At 42.3% G+C, this 20,818-nt stretch overlaps 2 protein-coding genes across 2 annotated transcripts; one reads left to right on the top strand and one right to left on the bottom strand.

Annotated features, from left to right (window-relative positions):
- The first annotated feature begins 1,732 nt into the window (after window positions 1–1,732).
- Window positions 1,733–6,743, top strand: PDF (peptide deformylase, mitochondrial). Its single transcript, XM_075281981.1, has 3 exons — window positions 1,733–1,823; window positions 3,877–4,440; window positions 6,417–6,743. The coding sequence occupies exons 2-3, from the start codon at window positions 3,888–3,890 to the stop codon at window positions 6,572–6,574; spliced, it is 711 nt and encodes a 236-aa protein (XP_075138082.1). The 5' UTR covers window positions 1,733–1,823; window positions 3,877–3,887; the 3' UTR covers window positions 6,575–6,743.
- Window positions 6,744–9,398: 2,655 nt separating this feature from the next.
- On the bottom strand, window positions 9,399–20,818 carry VPS4A (vacuolar protein sorting 4 homolog A). The gene is made up of 11 exons (XM_075281980.1): window positions 20,707–20,818; window positions 16,567–16,678; window positions 16,086–16,230; window positions 15,544–15,605; window positions 15,048–15,167; window positions 12,869–13,025; window positions 12,642–12,790; window positions 11,575–11,656; window positions 10,885–11,104; window positions 10,467–10,607; window positions 9,399–10,077 (listed from the first exon to the last, which is right to left on the bottom strand). The coding sequence occupies exons 1-11, from the start codon at window positions 20,725–20,727 to the stop codon at window positions 9,976–9,978; spliced, it is 1,311 nt and encodes a 436-aa protein (XP_075138081.1). The 5' UTR covers window positions 20,728–20,818; the 3' UTR covers window positions 9,399–9,975.

The raw sequence follows: 20,818 nt of genomic DNA, 5'->3' as shown, positions 1-20,818 counted from the left end.
AGCGGCATTAATCCCTCCGGAGCCTCGGTCAAAGTTGACCGAGACGCCTTTTTGCTGGTGATCGCTGACACCTGGAGCAAGCTCCAGGGGCAACATCACATTAGCATGACAGCCGGGAGCGTTGTAAAGGCTGCCTGGCCTGTTTGCAGTGATTTTGCTCTATGCAGCCTGCAAAAGAAATGACGATTTTTTTGAAATGTATTGCAATGCATTAGCACACACACTGCTCAAAAAATAAAGGAATCACTCAAATAACACATCCTAGATCTGAATGAATGAAATATTCTCATTGAATACTTTGTTCTGTACAAAGTTGAATATGACGACAACAAAATCACACAGAAATCATCAATGGAAATCAAATTTATTAACCAACGGAGGCCTGGATTTGGAGTCTCCCCAAAATTAAGTGGAAAAACACACTACAGGCTGATCCAACTTTGATGTAATGTCCTTAAAACATGTCAAAATGAGGCTCAGTAGTGTGTGTGGCCTCCACGTGCCTGTATGACCTCCCTACAACGCCTGGGCATGCTCCTGATGAGGTTGCGGATGGTCTCCTGAGGGATCTCCTCCCAGACCTGAACTAAAGCATCTGCCAACTCCTGGACAGCATGCTGCCACTCACGGAAAAAAGTAGCCTGGCGGTCTCCATAGACCACCATTGTGAGGAGGCGGATTATGACGTGGATTACATGCCATAATCCGCCCCCTTGGTGCCCGTGTGAATGAGCCCTTATTATTTTCAACCCAAACCTTGATAAGAGCCTTTTATTTGTCTTATCCAGTAGAAAAAAAAAAATTCTAAATATATCACTGTCATGCATGAGTGCACTAGGTTTCGCTATGCCTACACAAGGCATGCTGGAGCACACAGTGAGCAGAGTGGTGAAGCAGGGAGCAGACTCATTCAACTCATCTCCGTCCTCCTCGAGGCTGGGACATACTTCCCGCTGATCAGAACAGGACCCAGAATTCGGGATGTTTGGGAGGTATGCCATAACATCTGGAAGAAAAAGGTGCAAATGCTTCAGGGCAGAAAAAGGCTACAAAAGGGGCAATTTACATCATAAATAGGCACAAATAGTGTAAGAAATGTGCCCCAATGTATTGCCATAATGGCCATGCGATGGCCATTCCAATAATGGCGGTAACGTCTACTTTTCGCGGTCGTGTGACTAAATCTTTATCCCCACGATTATGAAAATCATGCGATGGCTGTTAATTTTAGTCTTTGAATTGGGTGCTGTTCACATGACCGTTGTAATGGACAGTACAGGTTGTGCTCTATTTTTGTCACCCACCTCTCGGGTGTAAAACAACTGTAAAAAATGGATGAATTTCATGTGAATATAGACTTATTCATATCAGTGACCAGTGAGTGTTTCAGTAAAATTTGGCAGTGTTGCATTCATCTGAATGTGAAGTGAGCCGTGTACTGAAACATGTCCCGAGCCGTGTACTGAAAAGTGAAAGTGGTTGCTGATTGGTTACTAGGAGAAACCCATCAGTTGTCCTGCTTTTATTCTCCGCCTGCCGTAAAGCAGATAGGCGATTATTATTATATGAAGAATCTTGCACGTCCATACAGAACACATATTGTATGGAGACAAGAATCAACGAGAAACAGAGCAGCGAATACGGCAATGACCGGCAAAGCGGCAGGAAGACGTTTAACTACATTTCCCAGCATGCTGCGCGCGATGACGTGTCCTGTGTGCGCCGCTGAGCAGTGAGGGCGCAGCACAGGTGAGGGTGTCATTGGCAGTCCTAGTGCCGCTGGTTTAGTTCTGGCGGACAAGTCTTCACATTGCTAAGCTCATGTACGTATATTATCTGCACGTAGGTTTGTATGACAGGTTGTATATCACTGAGCCTCCTATGGAGATACACGTGCTAATGGGGTCACCACTGTGACTGCTCACAAACTCGGGTGAGGTGGCATTTAATTCATTCACATAATTAATTTTCATACAAATGTATTTCCCCTGCCACATTATTGTACATATGACAAATAGTGGCGTTTTCAGTCAGGCACTATGGCGTACGTCGCTGTGAATATTGCATATAGAGATCACACATCTGGTACAGATAACTTTCTATATGAATTGAAATACTGTAGGGTCCCCGACTCCTAACCCTTTGTATGCCGCAGTCAAAAGTACATTTAATTGACTTTAGAGGGATGGGGTGCCCTCCTGCAAACATGAAGGCCTTTACATGGCTGCCTTATAAAGAGTCCCTGGTTCTGCCTTCTGTATAAGCCGTGCCAAAATATACTAATCCAGAAATGTTTAGTGAATAATAAAAACATTTAACGGTAAAACATAATACACCTCTGTAAGGACCCGAGCAATACAGCTGTAATCTTATTGTGTACTGTGAACAGTCACCAAAAAAGTTTATAAAAGGCAATCAAAAGGTGTTATGGTCCCCAAAATCACATCAACAAAAACATAAGGTCATCCTGCAAGATATAAGTCCTGCCACATTTCTCTTTACAAAAAGATGATTAAAGGGACTCTATCATTAGAATCCTGTTTTAACCCACTTTGGAATAGCCTTAAAGGGGTTGTCCCATCTAAAGGATCCTATCTATACTGGTAGCTTATGTAAATTGAAGCCTTGTCCTAAACATATTGCTTTAGAAATTCTGCTTTGTTCTCCTATGTGACCTTATTCCCCCCATTCCCCCCCCCTCAAACAGCACTGGGGAGGAGTCCCCAATGTTGTGAGAAAACTCTTCAGCGCCACTTTCTTCTTCTCCTCCGCTTTTTCTTCCTTGTCCCGTCGTGTCTTCTTCAAAAAGCACTGACTGCGCATGTATGTCGCCATTTTCCTGTGGCCAAACGGACATGTGCAGTGGATGTAGTTGACCATTTTCCTGTGGCCGAACAGGAAAGGAGAGGCGGAGGTGGCGAACAGAAGAAGGCAGCGCTGGATAGTTTTCTCGTAGCACAGGGGACACCCCCAGTGCTGCAGGACAACTAATTAGCATATGGATGAAAACTGGAATATCTAAGGAACGGTAGTGCGGAGAAGACATCTAAAGGTAGAGGAAGAATAGCCTTTGTTATGGCTATTCCGATGTGGGTTTAGCTAAAAACAGGATTCTAATGATAGAATCCCTTTAAGCTTGAGGCTCCACATTGCGGAAATACAGATTTTACTGCGGTCTTTTGAGCCAAAGCCAAGAATGGCTGCAAAAGGAATGGGAATTACTTATTCTTCTCCTTTCTCTTCAATCCATTCCTTTGGTTCAAAAAACTGCAGCAAAATCTGCTACAAAAAAACCCCCTGTGTTTCCACAACATTGGTATAAGGCCCCATGTAGCGATGTATAGCAAAAAAAAACTGCTTCAGAAAAAACCCCAACAAAAACTACATACCCAATATTGTCCTGACCTCAGAGCAGTGCGAGAACTCAGCCCCCCTCCCCCCACAAACATAACCACATTTAGATTTGTAGGCAATTAAAAGGTAAACATTTTAGCAAATATAAATTCTTAAATATTTTGCAGTTTTAAAAATTTTCTCTAACCATCTTAGTGCTGATAGTCTGTTGTCTTGATCAGTTGCCAATGGATACAATACAATGGGTACAGGAACTTTCTATGTTCTAGGACTTGCCATAAACCCAGCCATGATTTCCTTATTGTGGACAGATTAATTCAGACAGGGACACTACATGTATGAGAAGGTAATGCAGCCGCAACAAGGAAATCATGCCTGGGTCTCCGAGTATAGAAAGTTCCACCAGTACATGGTTTGCACGTAGCTCTGAAGGTTTGCAGAGTAATAAATGGTTGCTCATTATAGAGAGCTTTGTATGGTGCAGTCAAGGTCTCTGAGTGATAAGTTGCTTTCTTTTAGCAGATGACCCAACCATGTTGTTTTCAAGAAGTAGCAGAGTCTTCAGTCTTTTCCTGTCCCACTACTCTCACAACCTCAACAACGTTCTGTCCTTCCGGTTCTCTGCTTCTTGGGCTGGCGTGAAGAAGCGCAGTTATTTGAAGTATCTGAAGAGGTCTATCTTGGGGAACCCCTCTCCTCCATACAAGCGGGTAGCTCAGACAGGAGATCCAATTTTGCGGGTCCAGACTCAGTCAGTTCCACAAGACCATATCTCACGTGCTGATACGCAGGCCATTCTGAAGCGAATGGTGCAGCTCCTGAAGTCCTGTGGTTGCGTTGGACTAAGTGCCCCCCAGTTGGGGATCCCTCTTCGTATTATGGTTTTGGAACTTCGTGAAGAAATGTGCCAGTTGGTGCCTCCTGATGTGCGGGCACAGCGTGAGATGGAACCTTTCCCACTCAAAATCTTCATTAACCCAACTATGCGCATTCTGAACTCTCAAAAGCTGAGCTTCCCAGAAGGCTGCAGCAGCATTCATGGATTTTCAGCTGTTGTGCCCAGATACCACTCCGTGGAAATTTCAGGTGATGCATACATATAGAGGAACATTTAAAAACAAAGGGCATATGCAGTTTTATATACCGCTAGACAGCCAACGGTGCGGTGAATTCATGTGCCCCAGGACTGGAGATATCGGTTCCGTTAATTTTGGTACATATCTCTGTACTGTCAGAAGGGCATTCCTCACACATCATTGCTGGGCTGCTTAGCAATGATGCTAGGTAGAACACCTTTCTGACAGTGGGGAGATATAGGTGCTGAAACTAACAGCAGTGATATCTCCAGCATCGGGGCACATCATGGATAAGCCAACAGTGCGCTGAATTCAGGGCACTGTCGGCTGTCTAGCAATATATAAAACCATATATGCATGAGGACATGAAAGGTTCTCTTTAAAATATTTTCATTTGAGATATTTATGGTATTTTGACAGCATGTAAAAGTCTGATAGTCTGGGAATCTTTGGCAGCATGTTTCACACTTCAGAAAGTAAGGGACTGCGCACATGTGCAGTGCTCTACATTGATGTTTATTGGTGTTATACATATACCTGTGTGTTTCACAACCTCTATAAAACAATTATTCTGTAGAGGTTGTGAAACACACAGGTATATGTATAACGCCAATGGATTAAACAGATCTGCTCAATGGACCACAGAAACGTGGTAGGAATGAAGCCTAAGAGTGATCAGTTATAATTATAAGGGGCTATTCACATCACGTTTTCATCATCAGTTTAACTGATCACTCTTAGGCTAAGTTCAGATGGGGTTTTTGGACAGGATTTTGAGGCCGTATCCGCCTCAAATCCTGGCCAAAATGACGGCTCCCATGGAAATCAATGGGAGCCGGTCAGTTCATGCTCATTCTTTCAGGCGGATTCGCCTCGCGACATCTACCTGAAGACACTCCCTCCCTCCATTCATTTGCGCCTAATCTGGAACAGAGTGTGACTGGATGCCGGTGCACTGCATCGGCATCCAGTTGCAGCTACCCGTATTTTGGTCCAGAACCTGAGGTGGCTGTCTATTAAACAGATCCATTTAATGTTTTTTGTAATAGTAAAAACCAATACAAAATGTGTCCATTTTTACATAAAACAGAAAAACAACCCAAAACAGATGGTGTGTAGAGATGGGCGAACTTCACAGGATTGGTTTTGACAAATATTCATCAGGTTCACACCCCCTTTGAGTCAAGGCCCAAGGGAGGGAAGGGAAAATAACAGCTAGCTATAGTCGCCTTGCCTCAACTCTCCTGGGTGTCCGATGGTCCGCTGGTGTCGTCTTCTGGCGTCTTACAAACCCTGAATGACATCATGCGCCCTCGTGTCACCGCTGAGGCCAGTGATTGGTCACAACGCTTTGCCCCAGTCCCCACCTGTTCTTTAGTGACTATAATATAGAGCGCATAGCATCATAGATTACTCTAATGCTAGGAGTCCGTTCCCAACATATTTGGGGGTCTCAGCAGCATAAAGAGAACACCAAGGTCACTGAGGATTTACATCTCCCAAGAAAACAGCCATTCCGTAGGGTCCAGAATTTTTTTTCCCTTTTACTCCTTAGATCAGGGCTATGGAGTTGATAGGCCTAATCTCTAACTCGGACTCCTCCTCCTCCATAAATGGCTCAGTCAGGGTCAGATATAAGCAGTAAAGCTCCAGTAAATCATTAAGCCAGTCATTTTATTACTAAACAGTATATAAGCGACAAAGTGTGAAATTATTATACAATAATAGTATAATAATTAAAAATAATCAGTTATTTTGAAGTCGTAATTGTTACCTTTTTACGAGACTGCCTCCACAGCACTGCCTTGTACTCCAGCTTTCACCAATGACATTGGAGGCAGTGGGATACTCGGGGTAATCCAGCATTGCTTCTCATCACCAGTTGCTTCAATCAGTGTTATCGATAATTGGTCATTTTGCTGTAACTTTGTACAAAAACCATAGGCCTGTATTTCCTCATCTCCCATTTTCATTTGTTATCCGCAGGTTTGAATGAGAAAGGAGAACAAAGCAGCTGGAAGGCACAAGGCTGGGCTGCCCGAGTCATCCAGCATGAGATGGACCATTTAGAGGGAGTCCTTTATATTGATAAAATGGATCCTCGGACCTTTGTGAATGTTAACTGGATGGAAGTAAATGATTAAAGTATTCCCCCCCCCCCCCCTATAGAGCTACTTTTGTGAATCTGTGCAGCTACTCCTTAACAAGTACTGGGGGCCCTTTAGAGGCAAGAAAAATCTATACAAATCCTGCAGAATAAAGAACGGGTGTGAACACTAGCATCAGAGTGAGGTGTGATATTCATATACATATTCCCCACTGTAGACTGATCCAGGGATTAGACAGAAGGAACAATGTAAAAGCCTCACCTTTGTATGTATACTTATACAACCTGCTCCACATTTCTTTCCTTCACGTAGCTATAATTTTCATTCTAATCCCCTGAGACGTATAGACTGTGGTACACACCACAATACCAAACAGCACAGTGACTACTTTTTGCCCTATGAATAGGCAGACTTGTTGATCTCAAGTGTGATGAAGACGCCTATGATGCTACTTACAGGCACACCTTCGTATAACATCCCAATGCCTATGGTCAAATTAATCTCAATCATTTCTAGGGGTGCCACCACTTTTGTCCAGGTCAGTTTCTTAGTTTATTATAATTATTCTGTTGGATCATAATTCAAGAGTAATGTCGGATATTCATTTGATGATTTTTAGTTTTGTGCACGTGCATGTGATTTACATGCTGCAAACAAAGGTATTCAAGATGCCAGGGAGAGGTACAGACTTTCTAATGCTAGGTTCACACCTGTGCCTGTTCTTCGTTCAAAGATTCTGTCCTCAAATCCGCTTGAAAAATGCTGAGAGAAAAGTCCTGCATGCATCGCTTTTTTTCTGCACTTTTCTTAAAAAGCGGCTAACCGAATTTTAAGTGGATTGGGTTCCGCTTTTTTTGGGTCCTCAAGCGGAAACTCGATTGCATATGTGAACCTCCTAGCATAAGTACTCTGTCCTCTTCCTTGATAAGTATCATTGCAGCTTCAATCAACACTCCAATAACTCCTTACTGCACATACAAGGCATATTCATGAAATTATCTAATGGAAGAAAACCCCTTTGTGACCCAGAGCAACCAATCTCAGTGCAGCTTTAATTCTGTAGTAGCACAATAAGAAATGCAAGGTGTTCTGTTTGAGACTGCTGTCACATTTACAGATTATATGGACTTATTTCATTAACCAACATATTTACCAAAAATGTTGTGTACGACCTTCTGTACTGTAATCATATTTTCAGCATGAGACAATAGTCTGAGAAGTGAAGAAGAGATTCCAAGCATCACTGTAAGGGAATCTGTACCAGGGTGAAGCATATTACCTATCCCAAATACATGAACAACCACCAACGTTCTACCAAGCGCTCAACGTTTGGAAAATGAACAGATGAAAGTTGTTCAATACTAACGAAGTGCTAAAAACGGCAAGGAACACTTTTTGGATGTGAGTGCGTAGTATAAGGGTGCCTTCACACGGAGTTACACTCCGTGCTTTTTGTCCATTTTACATGTGTATAAATACACGTGTAAAATGTAGTTAGCCATTGAGCTCAATGGCTTTTTTTTTTTTTAATGCGCGTCTTTTTGCACACGCAAAAAGAGGCATGTTATATGAAAAAAAAACCCATTTAACTCAATGGCTAACTACATTTTACACGTGTAAAATGTAGCAAAATGCGCGGAGCGTTACTCTGTGTGAAGGCACCCTAAAAACATGCCTATACACAGCAGATCATGACAGGAAAAAAAAAATCTAACAATTTGGTTCTGACCAATTTTAGTTGATGGTTGGCTGTATGAGATGATTGGTCTTAGAGTTATGCATGGCCAACCCAAATCTGCCATTTCAGCAGTATGGCCAGCCTTAGATAGGTCAGGGTCAACTGAATGTAATGCCTTCTTTTCCCTCTATTGCCAAGATATTTATTTTACAATATGCGAATGAGCAGTTTGGAGCACCAAGGGCATGTTTGTTACTCCTACTGTTCTGCCCTATACTGCTCTAATATTCCTTCCTTCTCGCCTCCATACTTTAAGTGACAGGGTGATAGAGCTGATCTTGCACGGCCCTGTTTTTCATGCATTGGTGCCAGAGTATTAGAGCAGTGTGGGGCACAGCAATTTGGGGCACTGGAGCGGCTTTGCAGATCCCAATGGCCACTTTTGGGGGCCGTTTTGAGAACTGTCATTTACCTGGATGAAAAGCAGAGCCAGTAAGACTTTTTGATAAAATCTCTGACATGGATGTGAACACAGCCTAATAACTCAATATACCATAAACTCCCTCTAGTGGTAGTCAAAGTTCTTGTTAAGCCAATGTCAAATATCAGTGTCAACATGTGCTATTTGTTGTTGTCCAGCTTGAGCAGCAGGATGCAACAGAGCCAGCAGTGGGTGGTATAGCCAGACCCTTTCTATTACACCTGCCTACACCAAGGTGCAGACAAGCCTTTTTTATGTTTATTTTTATATCCTTTAGGATCACACCAGAACATTAAGCACAAATATTAAGTCTGAAAAATATTTAACATTTGCAACTACTGTAAAAACTTTGCATTGGAAAGAATAAACTCTGCTCCCAAGGACCATGATGTGCCTGGAGGTAGGGTTGACTCTCTCCACAACAGGGGTAGGGAACGTATGGCTCTCCAGATGTTGTAAAACTACAACTCCCAGCATGCATACTTGCTCTACTGTTCTTGGAACTCCCATGGAAGAGAATGGAGCATGATGGGAGTTGTAGTTTCACAGCAGCTGAAGAGCCAAAGGTTCCCTATCCCTGCTCCACAACATTCAACCTTCATTTTTATATCAATGAATCAATCAAGTCAGTGACACATGGGAATTCTGGATATCCGTGCATAGGTTTTGGACCTTTAGCGTCTTCTTGGTTACCCCTTAGCTGTTGGTGCAGATAACAGTATTGAGCAGCTTTATTTAAGAATGAGCATCAGACATAGGATGTGATTTGAAAGAGAGATATAGGATATATTTACACAGCTGAACACTCATCCCCAGTAATGCACACGCAGATACCGGCAGGGAAATTGGGAGAAGGATACAGACTTCAATTGGGGTGAAAGGGTCTGGGACTGGCAGTACATTGAAACAAACCTGCCTATGCTCCCAGTGGGGGATGATGGGATAAGGACATTACAGTCAATTAGAAGTCAGTTGTAATTGTAAGTCAGGCATTGAGGGAAAGTTGGATCCCCCAGCAGTTTGTTAGGGGGGAGGGTACAGGGAAGGCCATCACATTGAAGGTCTGGTGACTGATGAATGTAAACCTCAGATACAGAAGCTTGTTGAAAGTAAGTGGTGCCTCCCAGGCAGTGCAAAGCCCAAGGGGAGGGTAGGAGTCCTGGATATGGGAGAGGGTGGCCAGAGCCTGCCGTTTCCTGTGATGTTATTGGTGGGGGCACTTAAAGAGATAAGCAAGCAAACCTGGTGCCCCCTCCCCTCATTTTGCAAAAGAGCACTTCATCCCTCCTGCCCAAAGTCTTCTGTAAATTTCTTCACTTTAAGCAGGTCCTCCGCATTTACGGTGGGCCTGGTGGTAGCCAGAGATCTCAGCATATCAGACTATGAGGAAAGAGAGAGAATTAATATAAGAAAACATGTGAATAAAAAACAAAAAATCTTCCTGACGCTGCCAAGCTCACTTTTTGGTAGAATGTTAAATAAACATTGGAAATGTATTTTGTTGCATATATTATACCACATATTAGAATTATTGTTATACATATTATTTCTATAGCACCAACATATTCTGCACGACTTTACAAATGTTAGGGTTAATGTGGGAGTGTGAACAGTGGAATTCTAACTGCGGAAGGGTTTACATTAGGAATTGTGATAGGCCTGTCTGAAAAGATGTGTCTTTAATTTGCGCTTGAGGCTGTAGAAATTGGAAATTAATCTGATTACCCGGGGTAGAGCATTCCAGAGAAGTGGTGCAACTCCTTACTCACCATGCAAACTACAGGCTCCAGCAATTTATCACTGGCTACGTCCATCCAAGTCATCTCAATAGCCCCTGGGTCTCCAGGAGAACAAGGTGTTAGGAGATCATCGATTATGACTCCAGGGTTGGTGCGAGATGGCCCTCGTACCTAGCAACAAACGCAACTACATCAGTTCACGGCACACCAGCACTGCTGCCCACAGACCACATTCAGGTTAGTTTCACACAAAGCTTTTTTTTTTTTTTTAAATGGAAGCTTTGAAGCTGAAGTCAGAAGTGGGTGCAAAGAGAAAAGAAAGTTCTTCCCAAACTTTTTGAATCTTTTCTGGCATTGGCTCAAAAAAACTAATTGAAATGGTGGTACAAAAACTGTGAATTTTTTCTAGAAAATGCTGTGTGTGAAACTTGCATTATTTGGCTTTTACCTTTTTGAAGTGTGTGGCTGATTGCACCTTGCGTACAGGCTGCATTAGCGCATCTCTGACAATAATACTTATATCCGCTCCTGAGTATCCATCCGTTTTGTTGGCCAGCTCTCGGATGTTTGCGTCACTCAAGCTGTGCGCCGTATTACCCAAGTGCAGCCGGAACATCTGTGCTCGAGCAGCCTCTTCTGGCAGAGGGATGTATATTCGCTTCTCAAACCTGCAATTCATGGACTCTATGGATTCCTTGCAATATTAAAGATTCAGGTTTGTCATTATTTAAATGAAGATAATGTCCACCAACAAATCCAGGCAATTTGTGCAAAGCCTCTTGTGGGAGTATACTGTACTCCATTACTAAGGCATTAAACAGATGATTTAAAGAGTTCTGTTCTGGCTACTGACACCCTTTCAAGCTAAATTTAAAGGGATTGTACAGGATTAGAAAAATTCAGCTGCTTTCTTACAGAAACTGCCATACCTGAGGCAACCCATGAACACGTGTGATACTCATTCCTGGGAGAAAGCATGTGTTTTGTCTATTATTTAAATCCTTTACAACCCATTTAAAACATAACTAACACTAGATGAAAATAAAAAATATGCCAAAATGCTTCTTTATTGCAACTGGAAAGACAAATATGTTGGGAAATTGACTAGCTATATAGCCACAATATTCGGAAATCTCACCTCCTCCTGATGGCAGAGTCCAGCACCCAGGGTATGTTGGTGGCTCCTAGAACTAGGATACCATCATTGTTATTCCCAACACCTGAACAAATAATAAGAGTACGGAGTCATCTGGAAGGAAGTAGCAAGGTAAATGGATTTTAGCCTATGCAAACATACTTGTGTGGGGGTATACAAAACCACCAACAAATCTGAAGCAATACCCTAAACATCTGTTTCATATAGCATATTGCACATAGACAATATGCCAGCTGCATGTCTTGGACTTAACATACTATCCAGGGAACTGGTCTCACAGCATCATATTCATCTGTGATGCTGTGAGTTACCGCTTCAACAAAGGACTACTGTCCTGTTTTGTAATTCTGTTTTCACTCACAGAATCATAGATGAGTATGGTGCTGTGAGACCAGGTCCCCAGGTAGTGTTCAGTCCATGAAATACTACTATAGTTCATAGTTCGCAGACATATTATAGTCATGTGAAGCAGGCCATAAGGCTTATTCACACCTTACAAGCTTGAGCTGTGTACATCTGACATGCCTCATCCCCCCCTCATGGATTGGTGGTTTGAGAGTGTCCGCTTCCTCAGCAGTATGTACCTGTGCTGTTTTCATCATATATTACATTGGCCTGTCTGCAACTTGCACAAAACCATGGGTTTATCTGGCATCAGGTAAAAGCAACATTTTTTCCCATGAAATATTTTATACAGACATGTAATGTGTAATTGTTAATCAGGAACTGCAAACGAACCCATTGATTTTAATGGGTTAATGCACAAATCTGTTTTGAGTACATGGAAAAAGAACAGAGGACAACTTTATTTTGTTCAGTTTTATGGACTAAAGACACTTGTTTAAGTCTATATGGGTCTTTGGAAATCACAATACAGCATGCAGATGTCATCCCTCTACTCTTTTTCACAAACCTCTTTTACAGTTCAGGGTTCCCCAGAAAATGGGGTGGTTTAGGCTTGAAATCTCCAAGTCCGGTAGATAAAGACAATGGAATAAATCACCACTGAGAAGACGGAAGCCAAGTGTATGGGTGAGGCGGCAGCTTACCTTGCATCTGCACCAGGAATTCTGTCTTTATTCTCCGAGCAGCTTCACTTTCATTTTCATTCCGAGAGCCACAAAGTGAGTCTACTTCATCAATGAAAATTATAGAAGGCTTGTGCTGCCTCGCCAACTCAAATAAGTTTTTCACCAGCCTATAAAACATCAGAAGCAAATGACATGATGCCTGCCTTAAACACCTGTATACTACTAGTACTATCTGGATTACGCACTTTTCACTCTCTCCCAACCACTTGGACATCAGATCAGAGGAGGATACGGAGAAAAATGTAGAGTTATTGGCTTCAGTTGCTACAGCTTTGGCCAGGTATGATTTTCCTGTTCCTGGAGGACCAAAAAGCAAGATACCACGCCATGGGGTACGCTTTCCTAGAAAAAAGAAAAACATTGATCTAGCTATATGGGAAATACAGAATCACATCATGCAAATGTAGAATGATAGAGACAATCACTGGTAGATAAAGCAATGACTGTGCTCTTACCAAGGGGCTGTCAAAGAATGACACTTTACATATTCTTTGGATAGATCATTAATTTGAAATTGGTGGGGTCAAACCCAAATCACGTGTTTTTAGTACAGGGTGCAGAGCTGGATGAAGAGGACTCTGTACATGGTGCAACAGCCAGGGCTCACAATCTAACCTCTATATCAGTATGTCTTTGGAGTGTGGGAGGAAATTTACACAAACATAAGAAGAACATACAAACTCCTTGCAGATTTGGTCCTTGCTTGGATTTCACTCCAGCACTGAAACAGAGCTATGTTTCATTCAGAACAAGCATTACTATGCTAAACCAGAAGCACAAGTGACTATATGAAGACCTCTAATAAATTTGATTAGGAGGTAGTGACATCCTCCTCACTTTCTAGCTGCCTGTAGCTTTCTTTTCCCTACCCAAAGGTTCTTGTCTTCCTCACTCCTCAAAAAAAAAAACAGCAGACTGGGAGAAAGGGGACAGGAGAGCAGAAGTGGAAAGATGGTCTCAAAGTCCAGTGCACAGCATTGTAATATACATGGGCAGCAAAAAAGCCAAGATAAGAGCAAATATCTCACACAAAACAAAGGCTAACATACAAAAAAAAAAAAAGTAAGACAGGAAGATGAAAAAGACCCAAAATATGCAGGTTAGACACGTTCTCCTTGCACTATGTCTACACCAGAGGAATTGAGACAGTTTTTTGGTTAAAAAAAACAAAACAAACTACTTTATTTCTACTCTTGCTTATATAGCGCCAACATACTCAGACTTTTACTGATATTGCCATCACTCACAATCTAATTTCTCGATCAGTATGCCTTTTGGAAACAGTTTATGTCATCACCCCCCAAAGATTAACCCCTTAACATTAAATCACGTACCTGTACGTCAGGGAATGTGGTTAGTTCCCGCATTCCCACGTACCTGTACGTGATAGAGATCGCACGGGTTCAGAAGCAGAGCCCGTGCGATCTCCATGGGAGGCCGGCTGTATCTGACAGCCAGGCTTCCCCTGTAGCAGCAGGGACGGTGATTGCACTGACCCCGCTGTTTAACCCTTAAGGTGCCATGATCCATAGTGATCATGGCACCCTAGGGGTTTGGCTGGGCTATAAATCATGTTGCCGCAGCAGGAGTCTGTGTGAGCTGTAATTTACAGCTACACGCTGCTCCTTAATCCCTCCCCCCATCGGAGCGAGCTCCGATGGGGGGAGGGTTAACCCCTTGGATGCCAGGACGAGGGGAAGCTAGTCTATGCATCTGCATAGCTAGCTTCCTCTATAGACTGCAATACACGTGTATTGCAGTCTGTAGTTAGTATAGAACCAGCGATCCTCTCTGATCACTGGTTCTAGTGTGCTTGCAGCACAAATAAAACAATGTAAAAAAGTTTAAAAAAAAAAAAAAAAATAAAGTGTAAAACAAAAAAAAAAAAAACAGTTACATTTCTTGTAAATCTGGAAAATCATTGTTACACTTGTAAGCCTTATAACGTCCAAAATAAAATTAAAATACAATCAAAAGATGATGCCGATATAAAGCAGAGATATGGGAGATAATATTTATTACTGTATTTGGGTGGTATAACTATCTGCCTGAAAAACAGAGAATTTCACATTTTGAAAATTGCAATTTTTTCCAAATTTCCATCAAATTTCCTATTTTTTTAATAAGTAAATACAAAAATATTGATTAGTGTTTACCACTAACATGAAGTATAATGTGTTACGAGAAAATAATCCCAAAATCACTTGTGTAAATTAAAGCGTCTCAAAATTATTGCCATTTAAAGTGACACATGTCAATTTTGAAAAAATAGGCCTGGTCCTTAACATACATTTGGGCTGTGTCCTTAAGGGATTAAAGAAAAAGAAAAAAGACTTTTTCTTTACAAGATATAAGAAGGTTAACCTGTGAAGAGATGAGGAAACTTAATGGGTAAAATCACAGCCTCCTTCAAAGCTTCTTTTGCTCCTTCCAGCCCAGCAACATCATTCCACCGTACATTTGGCTTCTCCATTACAATGGCACCTACAAATTTGGAAAACGGCAATAATGAGTTGAAGAGAAAACTAAGCCACAAGCTTATGCATATGGTGATACACTGTACCTTCCCTCCCCAAGTGACTATATTTAGATTGAAATAAACACCTGGAAACACAATCCTAAAGCACGTCATAGTTCATAATCTCATAGGATAACCCCAACATCGCCTGTCTCATCACAGTACCTTTTATTCATAGCTCCACTGGTTTCATTCCAATACGATCTAATAATGCGTCTTCTCTTTGCAGTCCATCCATGTGACTACTCATGTCTTCTACCTCATCCACTTATCAACCACCCCCCTCCTTCTCTGTTTGCCTCCAGATTTTCTCAAAGAAGCTTCTATACCCCCAGGACATACCCATTAGTTGTTCCTGTAGTTTCTTCTTCTCTGGGTTTTCACCTTCACTGTCGCTGTCACTTCTGTTGAGACAAAAAAAATAACACTGATAGTTTGCCTCAAGGTAAGGTATAAGATACCTTCTAAAGTAGTGGTGGTTAACCAATTACATTAAGGGGAACCCTTGCCCAATATGGGCCTCACAATACATCCAATGTCAAAAGCCCACAGTTTCCAGCAGAAGTGGCCATACACTTGGAGAAACGGAGACAGTAAAGCAACCAAGTGAGTGTGCACAGTTTCCATAGTACCATCAATTGCAATGAACACTTTACTGTCTGCTGCAAATAGGGGGCCTCATCTTTGCAGTCTGACACCACTCAAAGACTTGTCACCATGTCAAATAATATACTTTAGAAGTATGTACTGCAAAATAGTAAATGCTGGGACATATGGCTCAGTTAACAAACAAGGAACTACAAAACTTGCGATGAGACCGTTGTACAGCAGTGACGTGGAGCTTCATTTGAAATGGGTTCCACAATATGCAGAGAAGAGCTTACCCTTTCTCATTCTGGGATTCTTTCACAGGTTTTTTGCCCTGCTTGTCCTTAGTTTTTAGATAATCCTTAAGCTTCTCGGCTCTGTCCAAGTACTGCATGCACTTGGCTCGGATGCTCTCCTTGGCCTTGTCACTATGAGCTTCATCTGTAGGTAAAAACAAAGAAAAAAAAATCACAATATTCAACAGTCCTAAAGTAACTCCTTGTGTGACCTATTCACATGGGTAAACCATCTAAGCCTCTCATAACTTCCTGCTATTGTGACACTGCGCCTCTATCAACACCCTGGCATCCATGAGGAACAAATCTTACATTGCCAAAACAACATAGACAGTAGTATTGGTCATAGTCTTAGTAATGTGGCATCCATGCCAGGTTCTTCATCCTATGAAATGGCTGATCCAAGGTCACCATGGATGTCAAGCAGCATGCTACATTATTGCTGGCCTGCTATACTTCCACATTGTATCCACAATCTTACACTTGATAGCGTGAAGGAAATACTCCACTGCATGCTGGTATAACCTCAAAGCCTCTTCATAGTTCTTGTTCTTGTCCTCTTCTGTGGCTTTGGTTACCAAATCAATGGCTTTCTAGAAGGATATAGAAAAATACAGATCAGTATACATTGTACATGCAAGGAAATTCAAGATGCAGAAGACTAAAAATGGAGAAAAGCAAAGAAGATTCACAAAACTTGCAACAAAAGTCAAGAAAATGAAAAATGGAAGACGGGGGTAAAGAGAAAAAGAATAGGTGTAGAGAAAGCACCGAGCAGAGGCTAAGGTAAAGATTGGGGGGGGGGGGGACAAAAAGCGACAGAAGGAAGAAATGGGAACAGATGAAAATAAGATAAAGGATAGAGAAGGAAGACAACTGAGAGCAAAACAGAAAAAGGACTGAGACAATAAACAAAGAAAAGAGCAGGGGCAGAAATAGAAGTAAGGAAAAGGACAACGGAGTCCAGAAGAAGAAAGGGAAGATGTAGGAGGAAGCAGAGACTGAACAACATGGAGTTCAGAGAAGGAAGAGAACACAGAGAGAGTGGTAATAAGAATAAAGGGCAATAATAAGCTCAGATGTCTTCTGTCTGCGATTATCAGCCTACTGTCATAATAAAACATGTGATTCCTACACTCACGAGAACTACCTGAGTCACCAGAGATATATTTAGCGAGGCCACAAGATCACATGACATGTACCTTTAACTAGATGTTTGGGTGCAGCCATGAGGTCAGACAACAGGAAGGGAAAGAAATGAAGGAAGCAATTTGTGTCCATGTTATTCAATTCAGAAATGAAATTCTCGTCACTTCTGGTCTTTTCTAGCTCTTCTAATAGATAACAATATAACATACCAGGTCACACACAGTTCTGTGCTGTACAATGAACTAAACCTAGAATCTTATGAATATGGACACATCATTCAAGGGCGAGACGAGCAGGAACTAGATGCCCAATCCTAATAGAAAACAATTGTTTCCCTTGAGGGAAAATAAAATCTATAAAATGACCCTAAAGTAGAGAAGACATGGAAGGTCACGTATAATTAGGGCCCCTGAGGTCACATATAATTAGGGCCCCTGAGAGTTAGCCTTGGAGATCGGAGTGTTTTTTTACATACTGCCTTTTATTATCTAAGGGCGATTTCCAGCTTTATTTACGTGAAGCCACTTCCAATGGGAGAGCTGCCAAGCACAGACTCTTCTGATGCTCAGTTACATATTCAGGTCAAACACCAAATCCTGTGTACACCATAGATAACATTGTGTTTGCTGCCAGCATAGAGAACCAATGATCTACTGATCCTGCAGTCCTACTGCCATCCATCTGTCATCCGCGTCTAGCTAACCTGCCTAAGAGATGTGAGTAAAATGTAGAAGGTGACAAAGGAGGGTATGACTGCAGTATCAGACTACTAAGAGTCTGTTTGTAGTCTCTTGGCATGGAAACACATAAGTACGCATGTATAAACACAAGACCAGAGATTTTTTTTAGGGGGTATTTCAATTCTTTTTTTAAAACCCTTGCAAATATTTAAAATATGAAACTCTGCATGCTCACACTGTGTTTGAATGGAGCGTCACTGCTCAGCTTATACGCATATACTGAATGGCTGTATCATCCTTGATGTAGTAAGCATTTGTCACATAATATGTTTGTTGGGAAATTGCTGCAAGAGCTCATGAAAATGGCGTGTATATGCGACTGAGTTTTTCATAGGTCTGAACTACACAAGGACTTGAGTCACACAACAGGCACTTCCATCAATACAATGAGTAGCATTTTGGGCTGCAGCAGCTGCACTCAGTGGAAGAGAACATAATATACTGCTTTTGTTCAACTACTGAGTGATTTCTCCATATAATCTAGAGCTACATTATGGCTGCAGGAGTATGACACCAGTGGCATGACATGAAGCTGAATGGTTATGGCGGTAAACACAATCTAGCTGCATCTTGTCCTCCCATGTATAATGCAGCTGCCATTACTTCTGGAATGGGACTCAACAGGGAGTTGTGGAACTGTAGTGATTGCTGTAATGTCAACCAGCGGCGACTAGGACTACGCTGAAACTTGGGTGATCCTAGTCAGAGAGGGACATGTGACACAAACTGCATGACACTGCAGTAGTAATGACAAACATGGGCTTTCATTGTAGAGCCACATACACATTCATGTTGCGCAGTCCTAACCTGATACTTATCATTATATTTGATGACTTGCCAATGGCTTCCAAGGAAAATGACTGGTTGTGGAGATGCACTAAAAGCACCGTGGGCAGATCTCAATATGGGAAGATTATGGCAACAACTTCTGCAAGACTGTGGCGTGCTTCTAAAACACTAGCTTTCTATGCACCTTGTTGCAACAGAGATTATATAGAAGGAGCCTGAAGGGTTAATGACATAAAAGGGAAAGTATTCTAACCACACAAAAATTTGTAAATAATAACACAATCTTCAGTTCTGATGGTTGCAGAATTTCACCTTGTTGAACATGAAATCCTTGGAAAGCTGGGTGGCAACAGTACTGTTGCCTTTAAAGGGGTTATCCAGTTTCCTTAGAATAGGCTATCAATATTAGACCTGCGGACGTATGACACTTAGGATCGCCACAGGTCACCGGTACGGAGACAGCGTGGTTTCTGGTATGGTTTACATAGCGTGAGCCATGCTACTCACTTCCCATACAAATTGTAGCGGCGAGTGTAGGTGCTGCAGCGCTGTCCCATTGAAATCTGTGACGCAACGTTACAGTACCTATACTCGCCTCTGCAATTGGTACGGCAAGTCAGCACAGCTCACAGTATGTAAACAATACCGCAAACCACACTGTCATGGTATCGGTGACCTGTTGGGGGTCCATCAATGTTAGAAAACGGACAACCCCTTTAAAGCTTCCCTAGAAGGATTGTCAAGCAAGTTTGGAGCATATTATGAAGTACACACTGATTCTGATGTGCTTTTTTTTTTTTCCACAAATGAAATGTCAATTTATTTTTATTGGGCATTAGCCTGACAAAAACTCAGTGTGAACAATCCCTATTTACGCATCTGACAATTACTTTGGCTGTGGAACCCACCAGGCAGAAACAATAGCATCTTCTTAGCACAGACATCCCCTTTAAATCAGCACCATGTCAGGTTATGTTGTGGGTTCTCACTGCTGAATTATCCAGTGCTGTGCATAGGTTAGATCCTGCAGGATTGACCATTTACTGGATGAGCAGTGAGACTCTATAAGAGCTGATGGTGGATTCACTGTCCAAGCTCAGAGTGCCTGGATGCCTTTCTTGAAGGAAATAAAGATGGGTTGTGGGTTTTAGATTTTGGCAAGGACAAGTTGATCCAGGGTTTCCTACTGATTGATGGATTTGGAGTCGGGAGGGAATTTTTTTCCCCTGTCATAGGGCAATTATCATCAGCCTCATGGGGGGTTTATCCTTCTTCCAGATAAACACTGTAGGTTGGACCCTATGGACCGGTGTCTTCTCCCAACCTCATCTACTATGTAACTATGAGCAACAAATCAAAAGCTACAGCACTTGGGGGTTTTTGCTTCCACAGATTTAGAATATCCCCTGAGGTAAAACAAAGCTGCTCATTTACATTGCAAGGGATGTGATAGGTAAGGGTTAAACAGATTTATCCATCAGGAATCTGGAAAAGCTGAATGACAAACAATACAGTGTCCATCACCGCTCCCACAGGGGTTATCACCAAGCTTTTCTAGATTCCTGTAATACAAAGCATGTTTCCCTGGTAAAGCTACCATTCTGAAGGCCAGTAAAGCTGGGTGACAATCCCTGTGGGAATTATCCTGTAGGACATAATGGATGTCACCCATCTTTCCTAGAATCTGAAAGACCTAAATTTGACTTCAAGCAACTGAACATAAGGAAGACAGAAGCCCCCACATCCAGGGTCACCCAGCTTTCCCGGGTGCTTTTATGACCTTCTCGTCGGCTCTGTAGCCACAGGCACAACCCCAAAGCCTCATTATACCCCCCTATATCCATCATTCTGTTCAGCGCCCCCTGTAGGTGAATACAGAGGCCCAGACCCCCGATTATACCGCCCCTCAGCCCTCACCCACCCTCTCCAGCTACCGCCAATACCTGCAGAGTTGACGTTGTCATCTCATCTCCCGGTCCCGGTGTCTCAAGGGTTCCTCTGGATTCCGGGGCCTGTCACTTCGCCGGAACCGGAAGTGACATCCAGTCGAAACCA

Source organism: Leptodactylus fuscus, chromosome 7 (assembly GCF_031893055.1).
Source record: "Leptodactylus fuscus isolate aLepFus1 chromosome 7, aLepFus1.hap2, whole genome shotgun sequence".
NCBI lineage: Eukaryota > Metazoa > Chordata > Amphibia > Anura > Leptodactylidae > Leptodactylus > Leptodactylus fuscus.
This window is presented reverse-complemented; position numbering and strand designations above follow the sequence as displayed.